General features: G+C 54.2%; 1 protein-coding gene across 1 annotated transcript; it reads left to right on the forward strand.

The window, feature by feature from the left end:
• The first annotated feature begins 5,544 nt into the window (after nucleotides 1-5,544).
• On the forward strand, nucleotides 5,545-12,805 carry AMDHD2 (amidohydrolase domain containing 2). Its single transcript, XM_059826416.1, has 11 exons — nucleotides 5,545-5,627; nucleotides 6,158-6,294; nucleotides 6,983-7,122; nucleotides 7,495-7,549; nucleotides 7,987-8,199; nucleotides 9,332-9,420; nucleotides 9,763-9,907; nucleotides 10,179-10,286; nucleotides 11,021-11,089; nucleotides 11,522-11,623; nucleotides 12,014-12,805. Exons 1-11 carry the CDS (start codon nucleotides 5,545-5,547, stop codon nucleotides 12,100-12,102), a joined length of 1,230 nt encoding a protein of 409 aa, XP_059682399.1. The 3' UTR covers nucleotides 12,103-12,805.
• Nucleotides 12,806-13,396: the final 591 nt, after the last annotated feature.

Consider the following 13,396-nt stretch of genomic DNA (forward strand, 5'->3'; position numbering starts at 1 on the left):
TTTCCATCCAGCCTTACTGTACAAACCGTCACTGTTTCTCAGGTGAGAATTACACAGGACTTGCCACCTGTGCTCTTAGTGTAGCTCTTTCTGTTCTACAGGTATTAACCATCTTTTTCTCTTGACATAACTGAATTAAACCCAGAGTAAGTCTTCCCAGTGCCACTTATCCTGGAGTGGGAATTCTCTGTTTCAGGGTCAAAGGACTGTGTCCCGTTTTTGTTCCTATTACTCACTAATGAACCCTGTTCCTTTTCTCTGCAAGCCACACTTCATTTAGCTCCTGAGACAGTCACAGCTTTGCAACTCCTATCACTGAGTTTCTGTCAAGCTGGTTCCTGTATCATGGCACCAAAGCACGCAGAAAAAATCCTCCCCAAGCCTTGCAGTGTGTAAGGCCCGAAGCTCTCCTAGGGACCAAGCTGCAGGGTCCTGAGTGCCTCCCACAAGGTATCTACACACCATTGACAGTTCTCCCTGACCTGTGAGAGTACGAGCTGGGTCGCAGGAGGGCAGGACGAGGTTCCTGGAGAATCAGTGGCTCGTATTTGCCACCTTCCTTTTGCTGAGGGGATGAGATGCACTCAGGACAGGCTCAAGTGCTGGCTTTTTGGGATTTACCAAGGGGATGCTGGTAGCTGTTTCAGTCCTGGACCCTTTTTTTGGCACTTTCAACTGTCCTGTCCTTGCTAGTACATCTGTGCTTTCCTCCTTTGTCTCTGGGAGAGGGTAAAGGCGTGACCTCAAGTGGCAGAGAGTGGTAACGACCACCTACCCCTAATGGCTTTATCTACCTAAGGTAGGCTGAGGACAAATCTTAGGAAATCACGTGTATTCCCAAGATTGGCAGTGTGTTCTCAACTCATAGATGTAAACAGCCTCCCTGGCTCTTGTGTGCATTAGGACAATTTCTTAGACCTCTTTGTGAATGCACGTGAAAAGTTAGAAGCCAAGGCTGCATCTCCACAAGCAATTCGTTTGGCAGCAGTGCTAGCCCAAACCCTCCCTCTGGACACCTAGAGCTTCTTTCACATCTGTAACACACGCTCCCCTGTTTCTCCCAAGTGCGCTGGTACAACTTCTCATGCCACCAGGCAGTGAATCTAATTTGGGAATTGAGCCAGGTTAAAAATAACTCAACCTGAAAAAAAAAACCACAAAATGCAAGTGAAACTACAGCTTGTGATTCCCTCAGCCTATTACTGGGGCAGTAGAGAGAAAGAACATGCAATTATTAGAGAAGGAGTGTGCAATTATTGGTGATGCAAGACACATTTAATTTCATACTGAGAAATAAAACAAGAATGTCCAAAGGAGTAAGACTTAAGCAGGACAGATACATGACATAAAGTTGGGCTGGGTGACATACCTACAGCATCGATGAGGCAAATTTCCATACCTTTCATCTCAGCACAGGCTGTTCTGTTCTTCCCAGCAGCACAGAGGGAGGTCCGGGCCATTTTCCAGCGTTCTGATTCAGTGGTTTGCTTTGGGGCTTGCAGCCTAGAAAAATGTTGGATCTCTTTGTTTCCGAAGGGTCGGTGAAGCTGTGTCAATGGGGTGGACCCCACGGCAGGATCTTTTATAGCGGATGTTACTATCTGTAAGCGGTCAGTATTTGCGTTTACCTAGACGTCTCTTCCACTGCCAAGAAAAGTTACTGTCACAAGTCTGTTAGCATGTACGTTCATATGAAAGGGCCCTGTTTTGGCCACAGGCGGTTTGGGTGCTGTATATGCCTTTTGGCATCTGAATTCAATTTAGCAGTTGGAAGGGTACTTCCTTTCTCGCAGAGTCATTTGTTCAAATAAGCCAGCCTGAGATCCGCTTTTAGGATTCATTTTCTAATCTTCCGGTATTGGAGTCTCCTCGACTTCACCTGTACTGAAGCCAGAAATCATTCCCACCAGTATGCTGCTGGGTGCCCCAGACGTGGACAATTTCAGCCACGATGAGAAAAACCTGCCTGGAGCCATTCTCAACCTCAAATTCCCAAAACTGCTGCACGTAGTTTTCCTGGCCTCAACTAGCAGCATTTCCAGCTTTCCATTTCAGGGGCCTTTACTGGCATCCTGCTGACAGTAAGAGGCAGCTTGTAGTGTGGACAAGCACTGACATCATGGAGTGATAATGATAAGTACAGCATAAAGCCTCATTAAAATTCAATTCCTGGCCAGACGGGGATGTTACGTTCATGCATTCCCCATCATTTATCTTTTCTCGATGTGATTCATCAGCAGAGCTCACATCAGCACCCTGCCTAGACACAGTCCTTGGTGAGACACTTGACTCTCTCTGTGATACCGTGGAACACCAAACAGGTTAACCACGCGAGTCGAAGCGCTGGGTGGAGACTGCTGCAGCACACAGCAGTCCCTGTGGAGCAAAGAGGACGGAGGGGAAATGGAAGCATCTGCCAGCAGATGTTTAGGAGTAAATGCTTAGACTGTTGGGGACGCTGGCTTTAATTTTAACAAAGCATAGTACTTGCTTTTAACGTTTTAGAGATTGGACACTTGCCCTTCTGGCCACAGAGACTGCAGACGTAAGGACCCCTGGTGGCATGGTCTGCTGGAGAGAAAAGGCAGGGACCTGGCTGTAGAGCACAGAACAAGCCTTTTGTCTTCTCTGCCAGGCTGCTGCTGACTTGTCAGATTAGCTTAGGAGCCTGCCTACAGCAATGCTGTCAGCTTAGAAAGTAACATTTAAAAGAAGTAATGACTTCCCTCTCCAGGTTGCAGTTAACACTTTTTCCCTGTGGCTGAGACTGAGAAAGGAACAGTGAAGGGGGGCTTTCCAGAAACCTTACTTTGCCTGAGCCAATAAACAGTTCAAATTAAATTTTGTTAGTGTTTATTGTGCCCAGCCAGATTTCCAAGCAGGTACATGCTTTGCAACACTTGTCTACCAGCTCTCAGGAGCAAGTATCCTTTGTGACAGGTCCATCCAGCACACCTGGGTCTGCCTGGGGTTGCCATTCAAGAAGTAAATAATCATCAGTCAGATGAAGCAAGGCCTGCAGACCTGCTTCCTTGCACAGTGGATGTAGCCCACTGGCTCCTCATGGTAACGTGTGCGTGCTGTCCCATGCATGTGCGGTGCGCCACAGCAAGCAGAGCAGTTCCTCCAGGCAGAATCAGAGAGGAACGAGTCCACTGTGGCTGTTCAAGACAAGGTTACTTATTCACAAATTGACAGACTTACGAGCCATTAGGAACCACTAATTAATCTCCTCTGACCTCTCAGGTCTTTCAACTTCGCCTGATAAAAAGTAATACTTGGCAGGTAACATTTCTTCCACAAAGGTGTTCACCCGTCAGCGTGCGACATAGCTGCCTGGCTAGCAGTGACAGTGCTTGTACAAGAGCTGCACCATGGCTCACTCAGGGCTGCAGGATCCTTGGATGGAAGATGCTGAGTGCTAGTGAACTTGTGAAGGTAAAGGTGGCTTGAGCTTACTCTAGTCTGTCCTGGGGCTGACTAATGGTTCTTGAGTGATGATGCTGTAGATGACCTGCCTCTGTACTCGGCGCTGGTGAGGCCGCACCTTGAATACTGTGTTCAGTGTTGGGCCCCTCACTACAAGAAGGACATTGAAGTGCTGGAGCGTGTCCAGAGAAGGGCGACGGAGCTGGTGAGGGGTCTGGAGCACAAGTCTGATGAGGAGTGGCTGAGGGAGCTGGGGTTGTTCAGTCTGGAGAAGAGGAGGCTGAGGGGAGACCTCATCGCTCTCTCCAACTCCCTGAAAGGGGGTTGTGGTGAGGTGGGTGCTGGTCTCTTCTCCCAAGTGACTAGTGACAGGACGAGAGGAAATGGCCTCAAGTTGCGCCAGGGGAGGTTCAGGCTGGATATTAGGAAAAAGTTCTTTACTGAGAGAGTAGTGAAACATTGGAATAGGCTGCCCAGGGAGGTGGTGGAGTCACCCTCCCTGGAGGTATTCAAGGAGCGTGTGGATGTGGCATTGTGGGATGTAGCTTGATGGGCATGGTGCTGTGTGGTGTTGGGTGGGTTGGTTTTTGGTGTGTTGTGGTTTATTGTTGGGGTTTTTTTTGTTTTTTGTTTTTTGGTTTTTTTTTTCAGGTTGGACTTGATGATCTTACAGGTCTTTTCCAACCGTAGTGATTCTGTGATTCTGTGTGATTCTGTGATTCTGACCTGCGCTGAGGAGCTCCAGTTTGGAGTCAGTGGACACAGTGGAAAAAGATTCTGCCCCAAACATTTCTCATCAGAGCATAAAGCAAGAGGCAGTAGGAGGTGTGTGCAGACTGGCAAGAAGGTGGTCTTGGGGAGGTGTTTGTGACAAGCGGATGTTGACACCTGCACGGCCAGCACAGCAGCTCCTCCTCTCGCCTGTCCAGCTTCCCTGAGCTCACCGGGTCTGGAGTTTCCCTGGATAAGACGACACACGTCACTCCCCACTGGTATCAGACCTTTTCAAGAGTGTTTTGTCAGCTCTGCATTACGTGCTGTGGCATATGCTGCTGCTAGCCCCCTTAGAGGCTCCGATAGGGAACATTATTCATTTCTATTTTATGTTTTGTGTGATTAAACCAGACCCAGAGAGTAAATCCCCTGAGACACTCGCTGCGAGGAGGAAGGGCAGCAGGCCCGGGGATCTTGCTCAGCCTGCTGGCAGCACTGCAGGCTGCCGGCAGGCCGAGCGAGACCCTGGGCCTGCAGGGTGGGAAGGGCCTGCCACCCTCCCTGGCTTCCTGGGCAAGAGCGGGCGTCTCTCTGCGGCGGCGGCCCAAGAGCCACCTCCGACGCCACGCTGGTGACAATGTCAGACCACAGGCCCAGCAGCCTGTGTGGGCCAGCAGGAGACCCCAGGCCGGAGGGGCAGCCATGGCCGAGGACTGCTGTGGAAGGGAGCTCCTCCACCGCCGGTTCTCCTTCTCCACCGGCTTTCGCAGCAAGGTCGTGGCCGCGGGGCGCGGCGGGGGCTGCCCGCTCCCCTCAGCACCGCAGCCGGCCCGCCTCTGCGGAGCCGCCGACCTCCTCAAGATGGCGGTGCCCTTCCGATGATGGCGGCTCCTCGGGGGAAGGTCACGTGCAGCGGGGCGGGGCGGGAGGGGAATCCCGGCGCGTCAGCTGAGAGGGCTCACGTGACCGGGCACCGGCGGCGCCGCGGGGTAAGGCCGGCGTCCGCTCCACGCCTCGCCCCCGGCCCCGCCCCCGCCTCCCGGCCCCGCCCCCCGGTGTCCCGGGCCCCGCCGCTGCCCCGCGGAGGAGCGGGGGGGGGGGACTGCACCGGGCCCGGCCCTCAGCGGGTCCCGCGGCGGGGCCTGGCCGCACAGGCCGGCGGGGCCTTTGCCTCACAGCGTCGGCCCGGAGCCCCGGGGAGGGGCGGGGGCCTGCCCGGCGCCTGCCCCCGGGGCGGTGCTCCGGCCCCTCCGCCTCTCGCCGGCTCCCCGTTCCCGCGGCAGCCGCTCGCAGCGGAGCCGCGGCCTTGCCCCGCTCCGCCACCCCCGGTCCCCGGCCCGTGCCCCTGAGCGCGGGCACTGGGGGGGCCCCCCCGTTCCCGCCGGCTCCCGCAGCCCCACGATGCCGTCCAACAAATCCGTCTCGGACGCGCCCATCGTCCAGTTCACCAACTGCCGCATCCTGAGGAGCCACCAGCTCCAGAGGTGAGGGCTGCCGGGGATACCGGGGTTGCTGGGGGGTACCGGCGGGTGCCGGGGCTCACGGCCGGGCTGCAGAGCTGACCTGGAACCTGGAGCGCCCTGGGGACTGTCCCCAGGTCCCCCAGTGCATCGGCTGTCGCCCCCCGCACTCCCGCTGTCCCCTCCACCTGATTTCTGAAGGAGGCGAGGCGTGTTGTCCAGCCCCTCTCCGCCCGCCTCGGCTTTCCTTTTGCCTCCGCTGCCGGCCCCTGGGCCCCTTGGCCATCGCCACCACATTTGATGGGCAGCCCATGAAAATCCCATTCCTGTGAGTTTTGTAAAGCCAGCGGCCAGGCAGAGAGAGGGCTGCCAGTGGTGTCGCGGCCGGAAGAGCAGCTTTGCCCCAGTAGACATCGGAGAGCCCATGGCGGAGGGTGCTGGTGGGGTCTGCTCCGCCCGAGGCCACCCCTGTCACTGGGGCCACGGCCACCCGTTCCCGTGTGCCCCACCACAAATGACACAGGAGCTTGGGGTGTGTGTAACTGTCTCTTCAGGGAGGACCTGTGGGTGCGAGAGGGGAAGATCCTCAACCCGGAGAAACTCTTCTTCGATGAGAAGGGCTCTGCTGACATCCAGCTGGACTGCAAGGACAGCATCATCGCCCCGGGCTTCATCGACGTCCAGATCAACGGTATGGCAAAGCCACACGCACTCGCAGGGGATTGGGGGGTCCCAGGTTTGTCCATCACTGACCTTCAAACCCTGCTGTGTGCATAGCGCCCACGACCACGTGCCTTTCAGCTGCTTGAGGGAGATGTAAGTCACCGAACTAACAATACAGAACAATTTTGCCCATGGTTGCTGCTGTTGCATAATTGGGTGGAATTTGCAGCCCAGCTTTCCTCTTAACCTCATTTTCATCAACAGTCCCTGCCCCTGCGCTGGCAGGATGCCTGCCCTACCCTTTCCAGGATGCGGGGAGGACAGAGCAGGACTTCTCAAGGGAACAAACTTTACCTGCAATAGCTCTTGCCTGAGGGTCAAGAGGGGCTTGTTCTATGGTAGCTTATGTTGGAAGTCAGATCCGCACTTCAGTGGGGAATCCTCAGATTTTGCCCTGCATCAAAATAAAAAGTTGCAAAACGCTGGGCTGCTGTGGGGAAAAGCACTTCAGCAGGATGGCGTTGGTTGGATTTGTACTCGCAGAGCCTTGCGACTGTAGGACAGGAGAAGTGCTGGCAGAGCCCTTTGCTTCTGGTCAGTGCTGTACTAATGGAGTGACTCATTCCGGTCATGCAAAATGTTTCTTCGGCATTTTCAGGTGGGAAAGCGTCCACTGGGGAGGCTGCAGCTTCATCTCTGTTTTGTTCATGGTGCAGGAGGCTTTGGGGTGGACTTCTCCCTGGCTACAGATGACTTCAAATCAGGGATTGATCTGGTCAGTCAGAAAATCCTCTCCCATGGAGTGACGTCCTTCTGTCCCACCCTGGTGACGTCTCCTCCATCTGTGTACCACCAGGTAAGTGACTTTCTCCCCCTCTTATCTGCAGGGTGATAAAGGGCTGAGGTTGGTACCAAGAGGTGAGAGGGCCGGGGCTGGGTCTGCGGAGACTGGGATAACTGCCTTGGTGGAAAAGCAGTGGGCATGAGGAGCTGGCCTCTCCCCCTGGATTTCTTGCCCTTAACCTTTAGACCGCAGAGACAGCGATGTCTCCCAGGCCAGCTTTGCACAGCGGGGCTTGCAGCTGGCTTTTTCTTTGCGAGCTGTGTTTGGCTGATGGTCCCAAGTGGTCCAGCTACAAAGCTCTCTCTGGACCCGAGGTTTGGGTTTGTTTTGGCAGGCTGGGGTGCTGTTTCTGGGGTGCCACGTCTGACAAATCTCTTTCTCTAGGTTCTCCCTCAGATCAGTATAAGAAATGGTGGAGCCCACGGAGCAGGTATCCTGGGTAAGCGGTTTTGTCCCTCGCTGTCCTCTCTGGTGCTACTCTAGGTAGGCAATTATCTTGTTCATTGTTAAGGAGAAAGAAGCTACTGTAGGGACAGCACAAATTGGGGCTGGAGCAGTCTCGATGGGAGGGACGCACGGGTGGGCACAGACCCCCTTTCTCCCTCAACCCGTCCCTGGCCTTTGGCGTGGTTTCTGACATGGTACACGCACCACTCCGGCCCTTTTGGGCCCCACAGGGTAATGGCAGTGGCGTGGCTTGCCTTGGCCATTTGCCAGCGCTGCATCTTTCGCTGTGCTGAGCTCAGAGTTACCTGAGCCACGTGTTTTGCTGCGGGAGAATGGCAAGAGCTTGACTGGAGCAGAGTAGACTCAGCAGTTTTCTTGGTCCTTGGCGGGGAGAGGAAGGGTCATGGCTTTGTGTTCCTGTTTGGGCAGGGGCCCATCTGGAAGGACCATTCATCAGCAAGGAGAAGAAAGGGGCGCACCCGGAGCACTGCCTTCGCACCTTCGAGGCAGGTGCCTTCCAGGACTTGCTTGCCACCTACGGGTCCCTGGACTGTGTCCGGATAGTCACCCTGGCCCCAGAGATGAAGAGGAGCAGTGAGGTGATCCAGGAACTCACCAAGCGGGGCATCTGTGTCTCGCTCGGTAAGGGCTGGGGAGGAGGAGGCTTGGGGAGGCTCTGTCTCCCTGTGCCGCATGGGCCAGGCAGCGCCTCTCTTGGGGCTGTAGCATCTCTAATGGTGTCTCAGTGTGACTGGACGGGGTGGGATTTTCTTTTGCCTGGCCTATATGGAGGTGACAGACCTGTCACAAATGGGGACCTTGCTTGATTCTGCGAATCTGCCGCCCTTTGTAAAGTAAGGGCCAGACTTCATGTGGATTGAAAACCCCCTGCAGTTCAACACAAGGTAGCATTTGGTGCTGTTAAAACACAGGAAAGAATAGCAGTCTGTCTTTATTAAAGATGTAATTGAGGGCTGACTACGTGGAAAGGTTCAAACTCTGAAGTTCAGCTGCTTTAGGCCTTATTTGACAGGTGAAATCATTTTCCAAAGGTTACTGTTGAGTTTTGATAACTGTTTTTCAGCCGGAAGCACTGTAGAAGACGTCTCCCTCCACTGCCTTGCAGGCTACTGACTTAAAACTGGCTGCATTTTTCTTGTCCTCTGTTTCACAAACTCTTCTTTGTCTCAGATCATTGAAGAAATCTTTTTTTTTTTTTTTTTAAAAAAGGGGGTGTTATTAAGGGTGAAATTAAACCTTAAGTGAGAAGGGCATTCATACAGCAGAGCATCTCTTATCTCACAGCCACATAAAGCAAAGAACTACAGAAAGGCAGTTTGCCCACAGAGTATTAGAGCTGCTGTCCGTGTTGGGGAAAACAGAATTTTCTTTCTGGTTAGTTTTATTCCCATATTCTTTCTTGGCAAAATCCCCACTGTCTCTACTCCCTTGACACCTCTCTATAAAGCCTTTAAATATGTGAGGACAGCAGAAAGGCATGTCCTTTGACCTCTAGCCCAGCCTGAAGGCAACTCTCTGTGAGCACGGCAGCATTTGTGACGGTTGTAACGTGAACAGTGAACGTGTTCAGGTGAAACACCTTGCCAGAGTCCCCCACGGTCATGGCCCGACACCTCTCTGCCAAGGCTGGCATCTCAGATCTCAGCCCAGGGTGGGCATCAGAGTAGAGTCCTAGTGACAGAGCGTCTTCAATCCTGTAGGGAAATAAATGGAAAGATGGGCAGAAAAATCATGCGTTGGTCTTTGTTCCCAGGGCACTCGGTGGCTAATCTCTCCCAGGCTGAGGAGGCTGTGCAGCACGGCGCTACCTTCATCACTCACCTCTTCAATGCCATGTTGCCGGTGAGTAGAGGAGGGCACTTGTTCGGCACTGGTATTGCTTTTCGTGCTTTCTGTCCTGCACAGACGTGTATTCTCCCCAGCTTGTTTCATAACAGGCCTTGCAATGAGGTTTCAGCACTGAACCTCTGGCTTCACGTTTCTACTGTCTGATCTAAAAGAGAGTCAAGGCTGTAGCAGACTCTTGACATTCGAGGAAATGCCCAGATTGGTCTGGTAAAGAATGGAGCACCGAGCTGCCAGGCACTGTTTGCTAGAGATGGCAGCTGCATCCCCTGATGGGAAGGGTCTCGGCCCACAAGTCCTGGTGATGCTCCACAGCTTGTCCTCTCTCCCACTGGGCAGTTCCACCATCGTGACCCTGGGATCGTGGGGCTGCTGACGAGTGACAAGATTCCTGCTGGACGGAGGGTCTTCTACGGCATGATCTCTGATGGCATCCACACCAACCCTGCCGCCCTGCGAATCGCCCACCGAGCCCACCCCAAAGGTGAGCCATGCCGGGCTCATGCGGTGTCACCAGCCATCCCGAGCGCTGTGCCATCTCCCACAAAACGCTCGCGCAAGTGCTGTGGCGTGCTGCCCTCTCTGCCTGAAAGAGGTCACAGCAATGTGTGCTGATCCACCAGTCCTCTTGCTTTGGTCGGATGTGGCTAGAGACGCTTTGGCCCCTCTCCGGGAGGACCGGCATGGTGCAGTGCTCAGAGCTGCAGCAAGGTCAGCTGCAAAGCTAACACAGCCTCTTTCTTTGCGTTCCTCAGGCCTGGTGCTGGTGACGGATGCGATCGCTGGCATGGGGCTGGCACCAGGTCGGCACACGCTGGGTCAGCAGGTGGTGGAGATCGATGGGCTGAACACCTACATTGCAGGTAAATGCCATCCTGCAAAAGAGCTGGGGCAGCGCTGCCACTAGTGTCTGTTCCTGGAGAGCTCAGCACACCTTGCAGTGCTTGTTGGTTGTGCCACCCTCCTGGGTTTTGGTGCCTGATCAGTTAATGGCTCTGCAGTGACTTGGCCCTGGGGAGAATGAGGCACCTCTTGAAGAGGGGTATTGCCCTGTCTTGGTGGAGTGAGGAGGAATCTGTTGATTCTTAGCTGTCCACAACACCTCTGAACACCTTGTTGCCCAATGTCATGGATGCTAGAGGTTCCAGTGGGGTCAGAAAGGACAGAGAAATCCCACAGATATTTATTGTCCCTTGTCTTTACTGGAACACCACCACTTCTTGCTAACAAATTTCCCTAAACTGTGAGCAGTTGAAGACTGGGAAGATATTTCGGAGAAGGATCATTCCTTTCTCAGTTCCCTTCCTCTGTCTCTGGCAGCACGTGCCTGCGTTGTGAGCTTAGAGTTTCACCCAGTCCAGCTGGTCTTATGGTGGAGCTGCAGGGTAACATCCCGGTACCCCTCCCTGCACTGCCAGCACAGGCTGTCTCTCGCCTCGCTCTGTCACTCGGCAGCCATGGCTGCGGGCTCTTCAACTCACTCCTCGTGCCACCCATGATTTCTACCCCTTTTGGTCATGTTATGTTTTCCCGACACTCTGCGTCTCCTTGCTGTGAGTTGTGGGACCTGCTCAGTGCCATCCTGTTCCTCTCCCAGGCACAAAGACCCTGAGCGGTAGTGTGGCGACCATGGACACATGTGTGCGACACTTCCAAGAAGCCACAGGTAAGCGAGCCTTGTCCACAAGCTGTTGCTCCCTGCGTTGACTCGGGAAGAGATCTTGCTCTTGCCAGCTGTGTCTGCTCCACCATGGAACGTTCCCTCTTGCCTGAGACAATGAGAAGGCACTGGCCTCAGATGAGCACCTTTTTGCAGGGAGGTTTCATTTTAACCTATAGCACTAATGAGGGGTGAACTCTCCTCCTTTCTCGCAAAGGTGAATGATTTTCCCCTCCCCGTACCCTAGGTATTCAGTTCTCCTCTTCCCACTGTCTCCCGTAGGGATGTTTCCCCTCCCCAGCTCCATACGGCTGTGGCGAGGGTGTTCCAGCTCAGTCTCTGCCAGGCTGACAGTTGCCTTAGCCAGGGGGGTTTGGGCTGCTCTGGCAACGGGGCAATGGGTTTGCTGCCCTAACGCCTCCCCCTTCTCTGTCCAAGGGTGCTCAGTAGAGACCGCGTTGGAGGCAGCGTCTCTGCATCCCGCCCAGCTCCTGGGGATTGAACCCAAAAAGGGGACGCTAAATTATGACTCCGATGCAGGTACTGGTATGGGGACAGCAGGTACTGGTATGGGGACAACAGTGTGAGGGCTCCCGGGTGCTAGAGCAAAGCAGGGGCTGCTGCGAATGCATCTTCAACCCCTGCTTCAGTGGGAGCTGCAGGGAGACTTGCTTTGCCTGGGATTTGCTCCGGGCTTTTGCTCCCGTGTTTTTTCCCTTGGATGCTGGTGGTGTTTTGTGAGCCCGTTGGAGAGACCCCCACATCTCAGCCAAGCATGGAGATGCCATAGCAAGGGTGGCACTGCACTGCTGTGCTGCTGCCATGTCTGGGTGGGGAAAAGCTCTTTCCTATGGAGCCCAGCTCCTCCCAGCCAGCTTCAGCTGCTCCATTTCTCTGACGGCTGCTTCCTTTCTCTCTTGTCCGATGCAGATTTCCTGATGCTGAATGACAGTCTGTATGTGCAAGCCACGTACATCGCGGGTGAGGAAGTCTGGAGACAAGATGCGTTAGGCATGTGACGCTGGGCTGTCCTGGTGCCCTCCGAGGCTCCCTGGCACTGTGGTTAGCAGCTTTGGTAACCACCCCACTTCTCTTTTTTTTTTTAACTCCTTCCTGCAACTCCCTTAAAGGAGCCTCATACCAAAGAGCTGCGTTTTCCAGCGCAACCGCTGCTTCCAGTTACAGCCATGACTGCAACAAATTTGTTGGTGCTCAGTTGGCGGAGTGGGGAAAGCAGGCAGATCTGTGTTGGGGGGGATTGTTAGTCCCCGGAGCGACCTGAAGGACTGCACAGCTGTCCTGCATGGAGTCCCCAGACAGAGGTGCTCCTGTCGCCGTCTTACAGCAGTGTGAAGCTGTCCCAGCCTTTGCACTGTTTTATACAGCACACACTAACCTGCCCCATGCCCACGGCAGGCTCAAGCCATTTCCATTCCTCTGCCTGCTGTTTGTCTCGCTCCCGGGCAGCCGTGGCTGGTTACACATCAGCTCCCACCAGCTCAGCTCGCAGCTCTTCACGTTAAAAGGTTCCTCTTGTGTCAGCAGAAGTTGAGGATCACGTTCGGATCTCCTGGCAGTCCCTCTGTTGTGTGTCCTCCGGAGCAAGGCTGTCACAGCTCGCCCACTCGGTGCCATTGTGAGGCTGTGAATCCATGTGGGCTGAATCCTCAGGGCAGAGATCAAACCCAGGAAAAATGAGGCATTGCTGGTCCTTTGTGCCTTTTCCCTGCATGGGTATTGAGTCCACAGCACGTGGTTTTCGCTGGAGACACGGACAGCATCCTGCCACAGAAAGCAGTGGTCCTCTAAACCCTTTGTTCTGGGTAGATGGGTTCTGCAGGCTCTGTGCTCAGCCATACCTAGCAGAGCCTTTGCATCGTCTGATGGGTTTGTGTGTTCCTCAGGCCACAGACGGGAAGCTTTTGCTTTAGGGGATGCATCCAGACTGGTGGTGAAGGGCTCACAAGCCCTCGGTCCAGCTCAAGGACTGAGGGAGAGGAGAACTGCAGTGGGATTCTGGCCTTTCAAGGCAGCTGCTGATAGCTCATTATTCCCATGCTCATTATTATCTTCTCCAATACTTGACTGTCAGCTCTTTTCCTGACACTTGGACACTTCTGTGTGAAGACTGATGCTGATTTCAAACCTGCCGCAGTCTGAAAAGCCTTGCGATAAGTCTTGGACAGCCTCTGACAATCCTCAAACCAATTAGATGTTTTTTCTAGTGAGGGGAGGGCTTAGACAAGGGCTAAGTCTTAGCAAGGGTGGAGGTTGTAAGGCAAGACAGAAGTCTGGTCGGGATTGGCAGAAGTG

This window comes from Gavia stellata, chromosome 18 (assembly GCF_030936135.1).
Source record: "Gavia stellata isolate bGavSte3 chromosome 18, bGavSte3.hap2, whole genome shotgun sequence".
Lineage (NCBI taxonomy): Eukaryota > Metazoa > Chordata > Aves > Gaviiformes > Gaviidae > Gavia > Gavia stellata.

What these genes read in the sequence shown, in the direction of transcription:
- AMDHD2 (XM_059826416.1), top strand. Translation starts at nt 5,545, where the DNA reads ATGCCGTCCAACAAATCCGTCTCGGACGCGCCCATCGTCCAGTTCACC. An exon ending in CTCCATCTGTGTACCACCAG is followed by an intron (nt 7,123 to 7,494) that starts GTAAGTGACTTT and finishes CTCTTTCTCTAG; the next exon opens with GTTCTCCCTCAGATCAGTAT. An exon ending in ACACTTCCAAGAAGCCACAG is followed by an intron (nt 11,090 to 11,521) that starts GTAAGCGAGCCT and finishes TCTCTGTCCAAG; the next exon opens with GGTGCTCAGTAGAGACCGCG.